Source organism: Varroa jacobsoni, unplaced genomic scaffold (genome assembly GCF_002532875.2).
Source record: "Varroa jacobsoni isolate VJ856 unplaced genomic scaffold, vjacob_1.0 scaffold_590, whole genome shotgun sequence".
Taxonomy (NCBI): Eukaryota; Metazoa; Arthropoda; class Arachnida; order Mesostigmata; family Varroidae; genus Varroa; species Varroa jacobsoni.
Window position 1 is genome coordinate 468,935 of NW_019213492.1, and position 18,631 is coordinate 487,565.

At 39.6% G+C, this 18,631-nt stretch overlaps 1 protein-coding gene and 1 long non-coding RNA gene across 17 annotated transcripts in view; one reads left to right on the forward strand and one right to left on the reverse strand.

The window, feature by feature from the left end:
• LOC111261722 (coiled-coil domain-containing protein CG32809) overlaps positions 1 to 18,631 on the forward strand; it is a 319,292-nt gene that overhangs the window by 288,839 nt on the left and 11,822 nt on the right. For 11 of the 16 annotated variants that reach the window (XM_022835427.2, XM_022835428.2, XM_022835426.2 and 8 more), the window contains 13 exons: positions 1,377 to 1,637; positions 4,034 to 4,327; positions 6,047 to 6,163; positions 7,466 to 7,603; positions 10,175 to 10,387; positions 10,773 to 10,835; positions 11,489 to 11,554; positions 11,937 to 11,990; positions 15,147 to 15,269; positions 16,770 to 16,909; positions 17,334 to 17,533; positions 18,115 to 18,265; positions 18,491 to 18,630. In XM_022835427.2, coding sequence (XP_022691162.1) covers positions 1,377 to 1,637; positions 4,034 to 4,327; positions 6,047 to 6,163; positions 7,466 to 7,603; positions 10,175 to 10,387; positions 10,773 to 10,835; positions 11,489 to 11,554; positions 11,937 to 11,990; positions 15,147 to 15,269; positions 16,770 to 16,909; positions 17,334 to 17,533; positions 18,115 to 18,265; positions 18,491 to 18,630 — 1,960 coding nt within the window. The remainder of the gene's footprint in view (positions 1 to 1,376; positions 1,638 to 4,033; positions 4,328 to 6,046; positions 6,164 to 7,465; positions 7,604 to 10,174; positions 10,388 to 10,772; positions 10,836 to 11,488; positions 11,555 to 11,936; positions 11,991 to 15,146; positions 15,270 to 16,769; positions 16,910 to 17,333; positions 17,534 to 18,114; positions 18,266 to 18,490; position 18,631) is intronic. The other 5 variants (XM_086968823.1, XM_022835423.2, XM_022835429.2 and 2 more) reach the window with 5 other exon arrangements.
• Positions 469 to 3,720, reverse strand: LOC111261727 (uncharacterized). Its single transcript, XR_002681167.2, has 2 exons — positions 3,559 to 3,720; positions 469 to 943 (listed from the first exon to the last, which is right to left on the reverse strand). It is a non-coding gene; the product is annotated as an uncharacterized LOC111261727 (long non-coding RNA).

The window sequence follows — 18,631 nt, forward strand, 5'->3', positions numbered from 1 at the left end:
GCGGCCAAAAGAAAATGTCTGCTTTGATGCCCTTAGCACTCGCTGCCTGAACTTGCCTGAGTGAAGCGTCGAACGACCTTGCAGTGAGTAGTTTGCCACTATGCTCACAGTGCCCGTCTTCTGCCGCAAAGGATACAATTTCGCATGCATAAACTGTTGCAACTCGTCAGCGACATTGTCCTTGCGAAACCGTTCCTGCCCCAGTGAGTCTACCTGAGTTATGAAATGAGCTCGTTATTGTTGTACGGCCTCTACTACTAGGATAGGAGGCAACCTATCTTGTTTCCGGACAGAATTTAGGTATTTTAGAAAAAATTGCGTTCGTGCGATTGTGTCAAAGGAGGACAGAGCAGCTAGCAGGCCCTATCGATACATCTTCGATAGTAGTATATGTATGCTACTCAGAAAAAGGATAATCCAGTTTCCGTAAGATTAGTAAATAGCCATTAAATGACTAGGCTCGAAACAGAATGGTAAGATCCAGTCGACTTTATTACTAGCTTTTTTTTTTCTAGTTCATTTAAGCGTACAGATGTAGATTATTAATGATCGAAACCTGACGACTTTAAGAGAGATTTAACGTCGTTGACTTAAACCGAAAGTAAACTAACGTTTGAAAAAGCTCATTATAACAGTGAATTTCTTCACTTCAGCCAGATTCTTAGGCAAACAAATTTTCTAGGCCATGAGCAAATAGGTGTCTTCGTAGCAGTCTGCTCAATTTATTGAGATTCCTCGTTAAGCCATGGATGATTTGATATTCAGACATTAAATGTAGCTTTGATGTTTCTCTAAAAGCCAATAACTGTCTCTGTTCCGTAGTATTTCACGATGCTAGTGAAAGCCCATAAAGCCACGTCGACATAATCAACATGGCGCCATGCCATAGTAAAGTAGACAATAAAACGTTCCTCCGCTGTACCTCTTCACATTAGACTCCTGCCTGTAAAGGAATCGAAGGGAAGCGAAAGTAAGCGATGTAGCCAATATATTGCGAGAGCTCAGTTCTATTATGTAAGGTAATAAATGTTAAAAAAAAAAAATAGGCGTATATATTTATATATGTACAGACAGTTGCTTGACAGATACACATTATATAGATGATGATGACAAATGAAGGCTCTGGAACTGCCAAATTCCTTTTGGTTATCATTTATATACCGAATTGTTTGTGTGACATTTTCCGTTGAAATCCTAAAAATTCTAAAACTTCAGCTGCTGGTTATACTCAAATACTGTGTTCATTTGGTGAAAAAAAGCACAGGTCTGAAATGGCTGGCTGTGAGACCAGCTCAATTTGACCTCGACTTTCAGTTGATCTTTTAATCACGACACTTATATAGGCTGCTTTTTTACTCGGTTATTTCTCCATGTAGATCTGCGGGACGTCCGCGATCGTTCGGTCTTACGAATTTACGAGCACGACCCTCAAAGCGGGGCACCAATCATGTTCGCTCCAACGCCACTTCCGATGCACCCCGGTGGTATACCTGCTCAACACGGTTTGCTCCCAGAGGATCTAAGCTACTTCTCCGAGCCCGAGTTCGATTCCGACTATCCAAATAGTCACAGCATGCACCGTCAACAACAGCAGGCGCCCAGGGGAACGCAACAGCTGCCTTGTCCACCGCCCAAAGGTAACGATGTACTCTTGTTTGAGCCCTTAGTCATTTATGTATAGGTCGCAAGTAAACGAACAGTACATTTATCGTCTCACACACATACAACAGACCAGCCACCCCCACTAACAATATCACTGGACGGCTACTAGCCCTGGAACGTCTGGCCGTTTCTCATGATTAATTCGTGATCCTATTCAGACGCAACGCTGTATAATAACAGAAAAAGTCAAACAAAATACGTTGTCATATTGTTGTGATGTTTGGGTTTGGTTTTCCGCAGCTATAATCATACTCACTTGGAAAAATTTCATGAAATATTAAACTGAGTTAGGCAGAATTCAGGAAAATCTTACTCTTCTATACTGTTATTTTTGACGGGTTGCGATAGTAACAGACACAATTAGGTGGTCCTTTGATTTTTGGATCCGCGGCACAGACACATATTATCTATGAAGCTATGGAAGCCATCTAGGGAATTAGGTACGCCTATAGAAATGTTTGTTGAAGGCATAAAGTTCACGCGCTACCCGTTACGGATAGGTCCAGGTTTAGCTGTTTCTGAATGTCATTTTCACCTTCAGATGCTATTGCATACTTTATACAACGAAGTATGTAATTAAATAGGCTGATGACTAAATAGGCACCGATCATCAAAGGAGGTCATTTTAAAGATCACACATGGAAATACTAGGGCTTATGAACATTATGAGTTCAAAATTAAATTACAATGGATATCTGGACTAAAGCGAACAACTAGAGATATAAAGCCACTTTATTTAGCCGCAACCGTAACAAAACCTGCAAATACATTATCTTCTATGTTTGGGTTTTGTGACGGGTACCGCCATTAGGCATGCCATCGAACGGCTGGCTCCCAGCAAATAACAAACCGTGGGTCTAGAAAGCTCGTGTTCGACCCAGACTACCATGCAAATACGTTACCCACTAAGCTATCACAGGCATAGATATATTATCCACACCACTTACAAATGATTTTACTCGCTTCGACCTTTAAAGTAGTGGCCTGCTGCTTTAAAACTAAAAAACTTTTTATAAAACCACACTTTTAAAAAAATAATAAATGCTCGGTTCAAGCCAACTTCGTTTATACTAACTTTATATATCTTCATGAAGATGTTAAAGTTGTGTGTTTGTAAACGTTTCAATACAGCCAATTCAAAAATTGTTTAGCTTCGAGTGTTTTTTTTTTCGTCAGGAAAACGTATTGCAGACAAAATCAATGATCACATTTATGCATGCTTCTAAAACCACAACCCCCAAAATGCTGCGATAAAACCGTATTTACGTAAAATCATGTTGCGAATCATCACTACTGCACAAACCAATCACTCCTTTATTAGCTTAATAGTGTAGACTGTTTTTAAATAAACGACTGACATAGTTCAGTATATTATGTGGGGCCTGGCTATACGTCAGTTTTCATCAGTGGATACGTAAATCTTTCTATCGGCAGTCGTACTAATTGGACAATCACGGTAAAAAAAATCTGCTTAAAGGGTAAGCCAGTCGGAGCTTATCGCTGTTGCGTTCATCATGACAGGCCTGCCTTACTAATTCAGCTCCGTAAAGTTAGCGGTATTGTATCGGAAACGTAATTGAGGTATATTATACAATAAATTGTAGGCAATGTTAAAAAAACTACCGCGTATCCATGTACTATCGCATTTGGCTCGTGTTGCTTAGCCTTGTCAATGTGCGCCGAGAACAATCAACAACACAGCCTCCAATCATATGCTCTAAACTCACATGTGTCTTACTACGGCGGAAATAGTTAAAAGGAAGACATGCTTTCGCTATAAGAAATAGGAAAGATATTAGGCCAAAAGATGCGGGCAATATGCCTCTCTAGGACGCACCTGTCATTTTCAGGGCTTAGTTCCTCAATCAAATATTTGTGGGCGTGGCAGTTGCTTACCGTACTACATTTCCTCTTGTCTTCTCTCAGATACGTTGAAATTTTTCCCTTGTAGGCCGTTGGTTTGGTCACGACGTGTTGTTCCGGAATGTTCGGAGAAGTTGTTACTCAATATTTTGCCCTGCAACTCACGTCAATCCCGCTGTGTTTTTGAACGGTACATAGATTGTACCAGGGGCTGTGAACAGAAGCCATACGGATGACTGCAACCTGGAAAGCGGATTCTGTCATATAGATAAGATATAATATGTATTCTACAGACAACAGCTGAATGTTCGAAGTAACTTTAAGACGGTTTTTAGGCCGAGGTACGTGACTATACGAAATAAACGTAGTCATCAAAATCATCATCAACAGATGCACTACGAGTAGCGCAATCTACACCGTCGGACCTAACTAACGAGCTTTTAAAACTTCTGTTCAAAACCGCACCGCAATAGATTTTGGATTAAGTAAGAAAATAATTTTTCAATAGGGTCGAGCTACTATGGAATTCCGATGTACGCGAATCGGAGCGGTGGCGGACCTCAACCCCCAATGCGGCCTTACTCCCCTGCGGCGAGTGAGCGCGCTATGCGAACCACGGGACCTACAATGGGACCCCCAGGAGCTCCACCGGGCCAGGTTGGCTTTTCGCAAACACTCCCACGTGGTATGACTTACTCTGCTGTGGGAGTCCCGATGGGACTTCCCGACGATAAGCGGCAGCAACAACCGTTTCACATCGTGCCCATGAGCCAATCCCATCACGATCTCACGAATCCAAAAGGTATCGTATACACATGTACATGTTTATTCACATATGTATTGCCTACTAATATAGATACATGTACCTTCATCATGGTATAATGTGTGGCAGTTATTTGACAATCGCCCTTCAACTTTTAGTGCATTTCGTTGTGCTTTCCCGTAAAGTGAAGAAGACCAAATCATGTCAATTCTGTGGAGGATATGCTGAGATGATGAAATAGCAACAAACTACTGGTACTCGGCATGCGCGAAGCCCGTAAAATAATGCCCACCCGTGGATGCGGTTAAACACACTTTGAAAACATTGATTTGCATGCAGTTTAGCTGAAATTTATCTTCCTTTGCCATTGCTGCGGCTTTTGTTTGCGTCACCCTATTTAGTTTATCTGACTTGCTTCGCATGTTTACGTGCCTGATACTGCTGCCGTCCACATAGGGAAGATTATAATGTATAGCTGTTCCCTGTGTGAACCGTTTAGTCATTCTAATAGCAGTGGGGCTCAGATTTCTTCTCGTTTCGGGTATTTCGTTTGTCGTACGCTTTACTATTCTATATTTGACTCGTTTGAGACTAAGGTTTTTTCCTCTACAATAAGATATGAGAATTAGAAAATATACTACAAAGCTCGAACACCCGAAAATGATACATGGCTCGAACAAACCGATAACAACATGCTTGTAAGACAAATAATAAGTTTTTTTAAACGTACCAGCTTAATAACAAATTGAGGAAGATCAACAATAAATACAACAAAATGACAACAACTAGTTTTAATGGCTGTTTATAATAGGATATATAGGAAGATAATAATAATAATAATAGTAGATAATAGGAAAATAAGATAGCGAAATTTAATGTCAAACATATCTGCGGCGAATGATCGAATATATTACATGCCATACGGCCATTTTTAACTATTGCTCATACTAATTATTATATTCAGCTAGCGAATGCACGTACGTGCATCCGGCTCAGCAGCAAAACGTTTCTGTTTTCCCAATAGCTTTCAGTGTTGTTAGTGGACTGCGGATTGAACGATGGTGAAAATTGCCTTCATGTGTTCATTCCATAACTTTAAAGCTCAAATGGAAAAGTTGCAAAAGAATGCCTAAATATACTATTTATTATTTTATGTCTACTATATAACTGTGTTAAATACAAAATAATATTAGGATATATATTTTACTTTCAAATAGAAAACCTTTCATAGCTAGCCTCTAGTGCAACAATTACATTCAGCTCATGGAAAATCCTCTTAAGAGAGCCCTAAATAATCCAGAAAGGCCTGCGCTTTTTTTTATCGCAATTTAATGCATAAAGCCATAAAGAGTTGGACCAGAACGTATATGTTATATTTAACAGGTTCCAGTTTAATAGATTATCTATTCGCAGGTCTTGTCGAAAGGTTCTATCGGCCAATTTTGCCTAGAGAGCGCATTACTAAAATAACACAGAAAACGCAATAGTCCCATGCTCTGAAGCATTGACACGTCTGTAAACGGCAATCAACTCCCTCAAATGATAGTCGCCTGGTTCAAAAAAAGCTGTGTACCCGACGATGAAATTGTGGAAGCCCAGTGTGGTCTCTTAGACAAATCGAGAAATAGCTGCAATTGTAACAGTTTGTGGTCCAACGTATTCTATTGTGCTCGAGCATTGCTTGAACTCGTGTGCGTCGATTGTTGTTGGCTTTTGTTGTGTATTTGTTGTTCCTGTTCTTCGTGTGTGTTTTTACAGCGGCGGGCTTGTTGCCTCCGAAGCCCGCGCGGCTGGCCGGCTTTGTGTCGCAGGGGGTCTCACCCCTCGGCTCACCGCATAGCCCGCAATCGCCCCCATTAAGGCAACTGCCCACGGGTGAGTAATTTCCGAAGTTGACTGATACAGCGATTCGCTTAGACGTTGTGCAGACGCAAACATCTACTGCGAACGGCTGTAGCCGCCCAGAATGATAGCACTCACTAGCATAAGGTGTAAAAGTGCCGCGTTATGCAAATAATAGATTTGTACAACCGCAATGTGCTCATGCTAATTTTTCGTTTTATTTTTTCTCGATTGCTGCACAAATGGTAGAGCAGATTGGACTCTCCGTTTTGTAGTTAATTCCATTTAGAACGAAGCAATGACAAAAGCCATGAAATCGATAAATGTGCGCATTGTATGCTGAAGTGATATCGTGCCATATGCCTTAAATTTAACATGTAACTGCGCATGTTAAGGAGTTTTTGCACGCATATGCCTTGTACGTTACACAGTGTAAAAAAAAAGCAATGTAAATAAAAAAAAAAGTTAAAATCGCACGACTTGAAGCAACTAATTTTGACAATACAAAAGAGATACTGACACCGTTAGCGGAACATAAACCGGCAATGATAAATAAAGAAGCTGAACAACTTCTAGTAATTTATGGCACGTTTTTGAGTTTAAACAATTCTGTACGTCACAGGAGGGGAGAGACAGAGGGAGCTTAGGCAGGGCTTGTTAAGATAGCTGAGGCTGCCGGTAACCTTTACAGCAGGGTGAACTAAAGGGCCACCACCTACGTTACTGTTTATCGCTTATTACAGTACTTTTAGAAAAAAAAGGCTTTTCTAGGGAGGCAAGCGAACGTAAGTTTGTTACTCACCCAGAACGTTGACAACTATCATATATCATGTGTGAATCATGTATGACCACGGGATAAAGATTCATATCGAACAACCCGAGCGATTTTAACGGCACAGTCCTTCTCTGATTTTGAATCTGTCATAGCTACACTGCAATTATAGTTTATAAAAATGAATGCAAATTTCAAAGAAACACGTTTATTTTGATCAAACATCATAGCGTGACCATGTCGAATGTGTCGTCTTCGCATTTCCCCTTCGAAATGAAAATCAGTTACCCGTTTTTGGTACGGAAACTATTGTTTACACTTTAGATAGTTGCGTTTATCATCGTTTGTTTCAAGCACATAGGTTTATTATTTGTTTTTTCATGTCTACATAGTAACAAACTCATCTCGGATCTGTTTCATATTCGTAACGTTTTATCATGACAGTTTACATCCGCACTAAATCATCGTCAGTTCTAACGTAAATATGATTTGTAATTTAGTTTTTAAATCATCAATATTCTATTCATATCTGTTACCATTTAACGTTTCTTCTACTGAATTAGGTCGAGGCTACTCACATGAAATGGTTCCGCGATCGCGCACCCCCGAAGGATATCTTAGTTCTCCCGAGAGGAGTTCGAGGATGATGTACCCAGAGTCAGACCAATTCTTTGATCCCCGACTAGCCCAGGGACCACCCAGTAAGTGATCTTTGCCTATTATCTGATTTTTTAATTTACCCTTGAGATAAATCACACTCAAACATACAACAAGATGTCCGATAGGAAACTACGGATAACGACAAAGACTGAAGGAGGTGACGACTCGATAAAAATAAGGACCTATTCCAAAAATTACGCTCGAAGCTCTGACGCATATGTGAAGCCTGTTGAGAAATTGAAGGGTATTCAATATCTCTAAGTTCTCAATTGCATTAGGTGCAATCACTCAAGCAGGCACTCACGGTCGAGTTTGTCTTTCTGAGAGAAGATATAGGTATTATTTAAGAATAGGGCCCCTTTCTTGTACTGGAATTGCTTTAGGTCTCCTTAAACATTTGAGCTGCGTGCTGTTCACTCTTGCAACAAAGAAGGGAAATAAAAATGAAGTTACCATTACAGACGTTGTATACCATTTGCTTCTCAAATGCAACTGAATATTTTGCGATCAGTGCAAGACGTATATACGCTGTAAGCTCTGGCTCATCATTCTGGTGAAAAATGGTACAGTGGATTCAAGCAAAACGCCTGTGGCTCTTTATCTACGGCACGGATAAAGACGATCCAGTGTTTTATCGTTGCTTCTAATAGACGGAGTATTTGCAGACAGTTCCACCTTAGTTTTATTCAGATAAATAGACAGTTGCAAATACCTTTGATGGGTATAGTTGGTAAAAGACATTACAGAGTGTGCCAGCGTTATCGACATTTGAAAAGGGGTCGCGCGTGATGCTTAGTAGAAGTTCTCCAATAGTTTTCTTTACTTTCAAACATAAAAATGGGTTTTGCCGGCCACGAGGCTTTCTGTGAACTTTTTTGCCAGGCCAAACCCACATATTAAAAATCTCTGAGTTGTTCCGGATTTACAGACACAGAGTTCTTGGCAGCCGTTGCCATTTTTGAGATTCCAACGTTTTCTCTTCATGGAAAGAGGCTTAGAACCCATTTCCTTCACGTTCTTTACATTTAAATTTTTGCTAATTGCTTGCATACTGGTGCATATTTACACATTAAAATTCCGAAAAAAAAAAAAACCTTTATAGCTTTCGATTATACTATAAAAAATAAAATACTTCCTAGAGGTTAAAAAGAGGTCGTATGAAGATCATTTTACCGTACTTACTTAAAATGTATGCGAATGACGACGGACGAAGTAAATTTTCAGCAAAGCATATTTGATTTAATTTGAACAGGATAAAGTATCATTCAGTAGATATCATTGTATTTTTTGGTTAATCATAAAAACTACCGAATGTAACTGTAGTAAAAGATCTAAGGTAAAAACGCTTCGAGATTATTGTGGTCGAATATCATATATATATGATTTTTTTATTTTATTTTTTTATTCATTCATTATATTATTTACCTTAAATTATTAAATAGAGAGGAAAAAAGTATTAGACAATTTTTCTCTGTGATGAAAGATCTGTCGAATGCTATAAGTGACACGCTCCTTTACATCGAAAAAGGCCGCACAAGGATCTTAAAAGCAGTACTGTTTAAAAAATCCATTTCCGTGAATACATGCACCTCGAGCTTACTAACAAAATATATTTTTTGGTAAAAATCTGCGGTTGGAAAGTGAGTGTGACAAACGGATTCTGTAAACAGCCAACGCATGCACACATTTTATATTCTTTATATGTGAAGGAAAAATGGAGTAAACAAGCACGCACACCAGTATAAGCAGTACTTTTATCATGATATTCATACCTTTCTTCCGTAGTATATTCACTCTGGTTGCTATAACACAGCGACAAGTGGGCGTTCCAGCTGATGCTGTTTTGAAAAATCAGTACTGAAAAACAGGTGGTAAGAAAGTGGATGGTTTACTTAACAATATTCTACTACTTTCGGTGAACTACCCACTAAGCGTCATTGACTATAGACTGCTTACGAAGTGTATTGCTTCATCTCACACGAACCCTCCCATACGGAGTATACTGTTCGTCAAACTGGCACCTACGTGAAACACTTGAGCTCCCTAGTACAGTCCTTACTGTTACGTCCGATAGTGCAAAGCGTAAATATATGAATGATATTTCTGTGCTTGCTACCGAGTTCGTGGCAATCGATTTCTGCCTCCAGTTAGAGTTCTATGCAACGAAAATGGCGCTAGACTAAGGTATGGTCAGTGGGAGAATGGCCCGAGCCCAATGTCAGGAGAGAGATAATTAGGACGAATGGATACCTTCCTCATAGCCCGGGTCCTGCGCTTTCCGCAGAACAGGCAGTTCCTCTCAAGTCCCATATTGGGTTCATCAAATAAGCAGATCCTTCAGATGGAAGTGATTCGGCTCGCCTCTTCTGCACCTGCGTGCGCTCACACACAAATATGCGCTCACACATAATTGTCCGCAGCATCGTTGACGACTGAAGTGTTTCATGTAGTTTAGTTAAACATATCCCACATCGACTGAAACGATGAATTTAGCTAAGTGCTTTTTTGTATTTGCGAATTATAAGGTTGAAAGGCAAGACTCTTTTGTTCATAGATTTGTATAGCGACTTATATTTTGCTATCCGGGCAATCTGTTCTGCCAATTACCTTAGGCGCTCCGCTAGTAGATGAAGAGGCTCGGCTACGCGTGGAGTACATGGAGCGGCAACTTGCTAGTTTGACAGGACTGGTTCATAAGGCTTTGGCCCCCACCAGCCCGAATCCGGCCTTGCAGGCCCCCAATGGAGTTCTTCAAGCTTCACATGCGGGAACCAATCCTGCATCCAGGCCACAGCACCTTATTCCTACCAGAGACACCGATAAGGGTAAGAACAGTTACGATAGAAAATAAAAGAGCTAGCGTCATTAGTGGGAATTTAAAGCCCTATTGTTTGATAGAGATTTTCTACGTAATAAAATCTAACTGTGTTTGCTAACCACAAGATTTTAATATAACAGCAATACGGATAACTGAAGTAATAAGCACCTAATAAAACTAGGTTGCACCAAAATAGGCGTTTAAACAAACGAAAATTAAGGGAACAAAATAGAAAACAGTTTATGCGCAATAGGCTTGACACAGTGGTCAACATGTCGAATGGTTCTTTTTAAATAAGAGCTATAAAGTTAGCGCTGTTCCTCTTATTCTTATTAATTCAGCTGCTTATAAAAATCTTCAAAACTTAAAAGTATATATATATAAATTCACAGACGGCTCTTCACCATCGTCCACGCTAAACATGCCAATATCAAAGCCAAGACAGTCGTTTAAAGGTATTTTGATTTTTTGCTATCTGATCATATTTTTATGGTCTTAGCCTCAATATCGTTCTTCCTTCGGAAGCTTCCTTTGCCCGTTTTTGACAGATAACCCGTTTTTTCATTTCGGTGTTACTAGGCCGCCACTCAGACGATGAAACCCATCTCAATAAAGATTGCTTCATTAAGTAAAACAGTACGTACTCTTTGTTCAAATAGCAAAAAATAATCTAGAAACCATTAACGGCTTTGTCAACGAGCAAGCCAGGTGGATAAGCCTCATAAGGTCACCCCAGAAAAGTTTCCAAAAACGTTTTTGGCGTTGCTTTATTCTGTAGATGATCCATTTGTATTAAGTACATCGTCGAAGTTTTGCCCCAGCCTTTTCCTTATGAAGGCTGGTTAGAGTCGTCGCCAGCACAGTAATCAAGCGTATTGCCCTTAGTGGCTTCGAACTCCGTCATAAGTACTCTCTTGGAGTTCGTGAAGTCGTTCTTAGCTTGCCTTTAGCTCTACTAGGAATTCTCATACCTCATCACATTTGGCTAACCTACCCCTGATCACTTTCCCTGGCGAAAATTTACTGCATTACTCTTATCAGCATATCGTCCCTCTAAATGGGTTCTGGCATGATTCTTTTCGTTGCGCCTGCCTCTACTCTCTCTCAGAGGAAAAATCGGTGTCTTTCTGTGAGGAACCCCTAACGTCCTCGTCTCATTCACCTTCGGCGCAAGGTATAATTAATGGCTTCTTAAACGAACATAAAGAAAATATTTAACTTGATTTATATCCAATTGTACAATTAAGGATGTACTAGAACTAAGTACATTCTGTAGTATTCGCAGATTGAAATTTCCTTGAAGTGATGTCATTTACTGATACGCAATTACTGACCGTATCATTAGGCACAATATTGTACAAATTTTCTCTGAATTTGACGAAATATTTATTTGTTTTGAAGTCCTTCTTTTAAAATACTGTTATCTTTGACTACCCTATCGTAATAGATGTAACTTCTTCCTGACGTGCGCAATGATGGAAACCATAAAATAGTAATCACTTTTGACGTATTAACTTCATCAAACCTTCAATTGTTATTCTTATTTTTCATTGCAGCCAATAGACCAATGAGGCCTGCCCTCAAAGGGTTTCGCTCGTACTCTGTATCGGGTCAGTGATTTTTTAACAATCTGCCAATTGTAGTGTTTCGCCCTCCCTATTATCACTTCTCTAAATATACTGCCTTTCGTTTGTTCGTATGACTGCGAAAAAAAGACTGAATTCTTTGCGTGGGGTGCAGCTTCTTTTCCATGAGTTGCTTCTGTTTGTTCGATATTTTTTGATGATAATGTTTCGTGATGAATGTCTGTCGTTATCTATCTCAGGTATGGTCCATATATACACAAGCTGGCAGCGATATATTGGAATATACGTTATACTTGACAATATAACAAAGCATATTAATTCTAGAAGAGTTGCTCTCGACTACATAAAAATTTTTAATGAATAATTTGCACTTTTTCCCTGTAGAAACCCTCAACGAGGCCATGAACTGGCTTAACTTCTAAGTAAGCGGTGTACTGCATTGCGACAGAGTATACGGCTACTGAGAATACAAAAAAAAAAGTTGTTCTATAGACTGGTAGAAACTGCGACAGGACATCCATACGCTTCCACAACTAATTACAAAATGTATAAGTGCGTGTCTGGTTATTCTGCACTGTCCATGCGCGCTCTCATGGCTAACTTTTGGATGGCTCAAATCGTTTTCTAACACAACAGATACAGGTTCTACGTTATCAAATCTCAGCAGAAGCTCCCAGATTCCCTTTATTCTAAGGGTTGCGTCGTGCCGTCCTGCTTATTTTCACAGAAAGTCTTCGTTAACAAGGAAGTGTATATGATATAATCGTAGATAGTACTATGTCGAACGATAGGTCAAAGATACTTCATCAACATGACATATCCGTTGATACAAGCGAAGCAGTCTAGGACTGGTTAGGCATATTCCAGAAGCAGAACCGATGCCGACGCAGTAACTTAGAATTGAATATTCCCTGGGTTGTTATATATGAAACGAGTCGAATAAATGTCAACATGGTGATGCCGGTATTGAAAAGGCATCTAAAGGAATGATTGGATAGGAATATTTTGACAGAGGCTTACAAGTTATTTATACCCCGAACCGATGCCGTCAGCGAAACATCACACTGAGGACGCACTTCTGCGAGGGATGTGTCTGTTGACACATGTAGACAATGTTATTGAAACAACTGTTTTCATTTAAAATGCAGCTTAGAAACGGGTGAAGTCTGAAGCGTCCCAATATATTGGCTGTCGCTCTGTATATATGGTTGTTAATCGAGCATATATATATATATATATATCTATCTATCTACGAGTACATCTAGGACAGTCTTTGCGAGTTTCTTTCTTTATCCGTCATATTTAAATTATTTCAAGACTCTTTTATTAATATATTTCAACGTTCTTTTAAAAAAAACGCTGGTTTCTAGGTGCTTTAATTTATCCACTTTTCTTTTGTACCCGCGATCAAGCAACATTCAGCGATACGTACAAAAGCTAAGCTTTTGGTAATAACGCCGAAAAAGTTAGTGAAGAAGAGATTCATTTTATATTTAGAATCGACACATAACAACCACCACAAGTCGTTTGAGTGGCTAGGATGCTTCATTTGCCAAGAAAATGAGTTTCTATAATATGTAGGTTTCAAATTAAGGCTTGTAGATTGATTTAGTTACTAACCTTTATTGAACAACAATTAAGCTTTTTTTTACTTTTGCATCTTTTTGTAGTGAGAGAAAAATACCTATAATAATAATAACACTGAAAAAATGACACATGTTTAAGTTTAATACAATCCGAGTCCTGCCTTATTTACGGGCAGTCTTTCTCGCAAAATCACAGATTCACCCGTTATACAAAGAGGCATAACATCCATGTATACTTCTAATACCACACATCAATACAATTTGGTAGAAACAAGTGTCTGTATATATATAATAATGCAATAAACCCAAATGAGCATGAAGTTAGTATATTCTATCAATTATACGTTTTTTGTTGAACACTTGTGTACATTGCACGGCACACTGGTGCCCTTAAAACCTATCACATAGAATATATATGTATATAGAAAATGATTTGCTGATTTGTACTACTTCATGCGTCAGCATGCGCTGCTTTCTAAAGAAGATGATGCTTCTAAAGCAAAAACGCATAAAAATAAAAAAAAACATGGCATAAATTAGCTAAATAATTCTATGATTGCAAATAGGGATGAAAAATATGTATTTGCGACACATTTAGCTAAAGCGAAGGTTGTCCTTTGAAACAAGCAGTCCCCATCTGTAAAGGTGAAGTTTTTACGTAAGAACGAGCCAAAAATCTCCAAGTGATCCTTCTCGTAGTAAAGCAGATTGTATGAATTATTATATAGATTTTCATGCAGTGTTTATGAACGCCTTAACAACTGTATCAGAGTCTTGATGTGCCTCGAACAGTACCATATATCCACGTTGCTATCGTGCTTAGTCCTCAATTAAAATTTCCTTAGTTTCTCTCCATCGAAGCGCCGTTCAATATATTGTCATCTGTTGAGTGTGTCTTTTCTATGGAAGCCCTTGTGATTCACTATAAATAAATACCTAAGGCCTTTCCTCGTGCTCACATTTTTCTGTGAACTGTTAGATATGAAGTATTGGCTGAGATGCGGCATTTTCGCGTAGATTTTAGTTTGGCATCAGTGCGGTAATCCATTCCCATTTCTATCAACAAGTACGCTAATTTAGAGCTCGTTCTAATGCGCTTATGCTAGGGTATTTTAAGTATGGTAAAGTATGATCAGCTTACGGCAGAAGCGTCGGAAACAGCTTTTGCTAGTTTATCTATTCTCTTCTAAAGTGAGAATAAAACTGAGCACAAACAAATTTCTTCTGGCGCAGTTTCAGTTGATAAATATGAAATCCAGCCTTCCGCAGTGCTGCTGCGTGTTGAAATCATGGTTCATGTTCAACCTCCAGTGATTTTCCGCTTTCCCGAAACGAACCTTTTTCCGGAGTTAGTTAATTGTCCAGTCACATACTATGTCGGCATTTGTACGTTTTTGCAAGCGTGGTCCTGTTTAATACCAACATTTTTTCCGGAGATATCAACATATTTACATCCCAGTTTACTGTTTCGTACTGGTTCATTATATGTAAATTTTACGTCGTGCATTATTATTGTGGCGTCCTGTGTGCGTCTTTGTGCGCATTCAAACTCATGCGGCTGCTGACGTTAATCGAACGGCGAATGTATATCCAGATGGAGACTTCGACCCGTCCAGGCTACCGCCCGCCCTTCCCGACAAAGAGTCGCGCCTTAACAAGCCACCGCCTCCTCCTAAACCAGCAGCTTCGGCATTTTCCCACAGCAACAATGGTACAGGTGAGCGGGTCGTTCGTTGAAGCTGGCTTTGCCCAAATCGCGTGGGGCTTTATTAAACCGAAAAGTTTACAAGCTATCATCACATGGTGCATTACATCATACGATTAGCTACAGACCCATCGAGAGTGTAAGGATATCGGCTCTCGATAGAAACAAGTCGTAATAGGTTACTCAACATAGAAATACCCGAATATTCATTCGTTCACTCCAATATGGAAAAGCGAAAACGTACTGAAGAACTAAGGCAACATTACAATCGTAACTTCACACGGAAGTTTCTTAAATACTGGGATGCCACTGATAATGGTCTGTCGAAATTCAATAACAACAGATGTTCGCAAGACGAGTATTTTACGAACACCTATTCAACGTGGCCTTCCAGGAAACCCTAGGTTAGAAAAAAAAAATGCCTACGACCAACTAAACAGCTATAAATTGTGTGTAAAACAATCTGTATACAAGCCGATAGGTGCAATTTCCGGTGCCTAGATTGCACATGGAAGAGATTATTTGGTCTTTACTACTAACCACCGACAAGTATGATTTGTAGTGCATCTACTGAAAGCTGATGAATACATGTCAGGAAAATAATAGCTAAGATAGAAACAAAGGAAACTCAATCGAATCCATGGAAAATGTAAAATATGGCCTATTTCTGTCGGTGATGTCATTTGAAGGTACAGGTTTGAGTCGATTCATATTTCACGGACAAACGTACGCTCTCGTTTATTGATTCAGTCAAAGCTTTTCAAAGAGCAGCCATTTACAGGGTGCTGGGCATTGTAATCTCATCATAATAATAACTATGTTTCGTTGTTAATCATTAGCACAGATCATTGCTACCCAGGGCGACCTTTGTTTAGTAAAGTAAAGTAAAAGTAAGAAACATACGACTTCTGTGTGAATCGAGACTCATTCTAACTTAGCTTACTTATTAGTTAGCTTGAGTGAATTATTAATATAAGTATGCACCGCTAAATAGTTTTTGCAGTGGCGTTCTGTCCTTAACGCTTAACGTCTATATACGCAGACATAACTTGCATTTTGAACTTTTGTCTAGTCACTATTTTATGGCTCCGTGATTAAGTACATTTCGTTTAAATAATCGGGCAAATAGTACCAAAGGGACTGACTCTCTTGTTGATATTGTTGTTGTGGTCCAGTTTTTCACAAACGAGACATACTATCGTTTAGAGCTCCGCGCTACAGCCGGTGCAGATGTAGGCGTGTTAGCGGCATCTATGATCTGGCCAGTTAAAACTAAAAAGCCATACCCCTTTAACGTCCGCTAATAATAGTTATCTATATAATAAAATGATTAACATTTAGCAGTGCAACAGCTTGCCCCGGAACGAAACGAAAAAACGTAACATTTGTTCCATGCTATAACATACGCCAGTTCCCCTAGTTTCGCATTGCCTACCGCCTCAATAAAATAGTCGAACCATGTATAAATACATCAAGCCTCTTTTATTACTTGTTTTATGTTTGCGCTTGCAGATGTGGGCGTTCCGTTGGCGCCTGAAACGTGCGCCCAACTACGCCAATTGCGTAGGCACACGAAGGAGCTGCGTGCCGAAGTACGAAACTTGCGACGAATGGCGCAGGCTCAAGCAGCCGCTACTAAGGAGGCTGTCAAGGTGAGTAACAATTTCGGACTCAGATAATAATAATAGTTATTATTATTATTATCAGCTTGCCATGCTTTGGGCTATAAGCAAAATTTGCCTAGCCAATCCTAAGGCAATGTTTCAAAGGATTTTTATAATTTACAGCTATAAGCAACCCACCTTACTTATTTTTGACTAATACCCTGTTTGGGGCATTTTTTTTATTGAAATATTAGAAAGATTAGCTACGTAACCGCTTTGCAATTTGCGCGACGTTTATCCTCACCCTATATAGGGCACTCTGAATCATTTTCTATTACACAGGTGAAACATCTCCATCATTCGGCGAGGCTTCTGATAGCGTACTTCGTATTGCTTGTGTTATATTAGTCATATGCTACCAGTGAGTTTGGGATCAGTCGTATTTACGTTTCATTCTTGTGTCTAACCACAGGATACGTGCGCAAAGATCAACGAGGCGATTGTACGCGTGAAGATCTCCCAGGAGAAGGAGGACCGAGAGAAAGAGAAAGAAAAAGAGGAGTTGCTTCAGGGGTCGGGAGACGCGGGAGCAGCCGCCCGTGAGCGAATTAGAATCTCCCGACAAGAAGGTTCCTACAATGCAGATGCTCAGACCCTCGAAAAGGACCTTGCGTAAGTCAACCAGTTTAATATCAATATACTCATCCCTCTGCTTTCCGTCTTAACTAATATGCAAGTCAATTGTCGCTCAAAACCTATAAGTAAGTATGGTTATTTCACAAGTGCAACTAATTTAAAGATAATTCTAATTGTTTATATTAAATAGTTGCGTAAAGCTATTGTAAAGAAATCCACCTGAAGAAAGAAATAGGACGAATAATAGAGACAGTCTTTAATGTTGAGTAAAGACCCTGATTAGTTATTACATTATTTTTCATATCTCTATCATATACTAACTATATCTATATAGTTACATGAACGTTGTGGTCACTCCCTTCTGCGTTACCTTTAACTGCCCTTGTGTGCCGTAGAACTACTAACACGTCCTTATCTTGGTGTATTTGTATGGCTGATGTGCCATTACTACCTGTAAATCCTTCGCCGAATCCTTTACCCCATGCCAATATCTCATACGTTATCGACCGGCCATATTGGCTGTGTATATGTGCGCCCGACAACGCTAATCAATTATTACGTGGATCATTTAAACGTCAACGGATCTTCAATACTGGATGATTGTTCGCAATTGCTAGTGAGTTGGAGACGCAAGTCGAAGAGCTTCGCTCGAACGTAATTAATCGTCGCTGTCGCGTTAATATGTCCAACGTGGAGAGTATGGCGCTTGTGCTCTCCAAGGCGTCGCGCACCGTCGCCGACCTTAAGAACCGATTCCCCGCTTTACAGGTATGTCTAATGCTTGATAATGAAGAATTATTTAAGCCAGCAGCTATTTGAAAAAAAAATCCAATAAGCTTGATGCGGACACGTTCGCATAGCCAAATCGATAGTTGTGCCTAGAAGAAAACAATCTACGTTCTTTAGCTTTTTACAACTATATCAAATAATCCATTACCACCAATTAAAGATGGTACAGAAGGCCTTCTCTGATCTGTTTTTTTGCTACTTCAGGAAACGATGAAAGCCGTAATTAGTGGCGAAATGGAGACGGTTGTCCGCGAAGAGAAATTCCTCAAGGAAGAGCCTGAACGGCTCGAAAATGCCCTGAGGAGATGCAAGAAACTCACGGGAACCTTGGTCACACTCAAACGG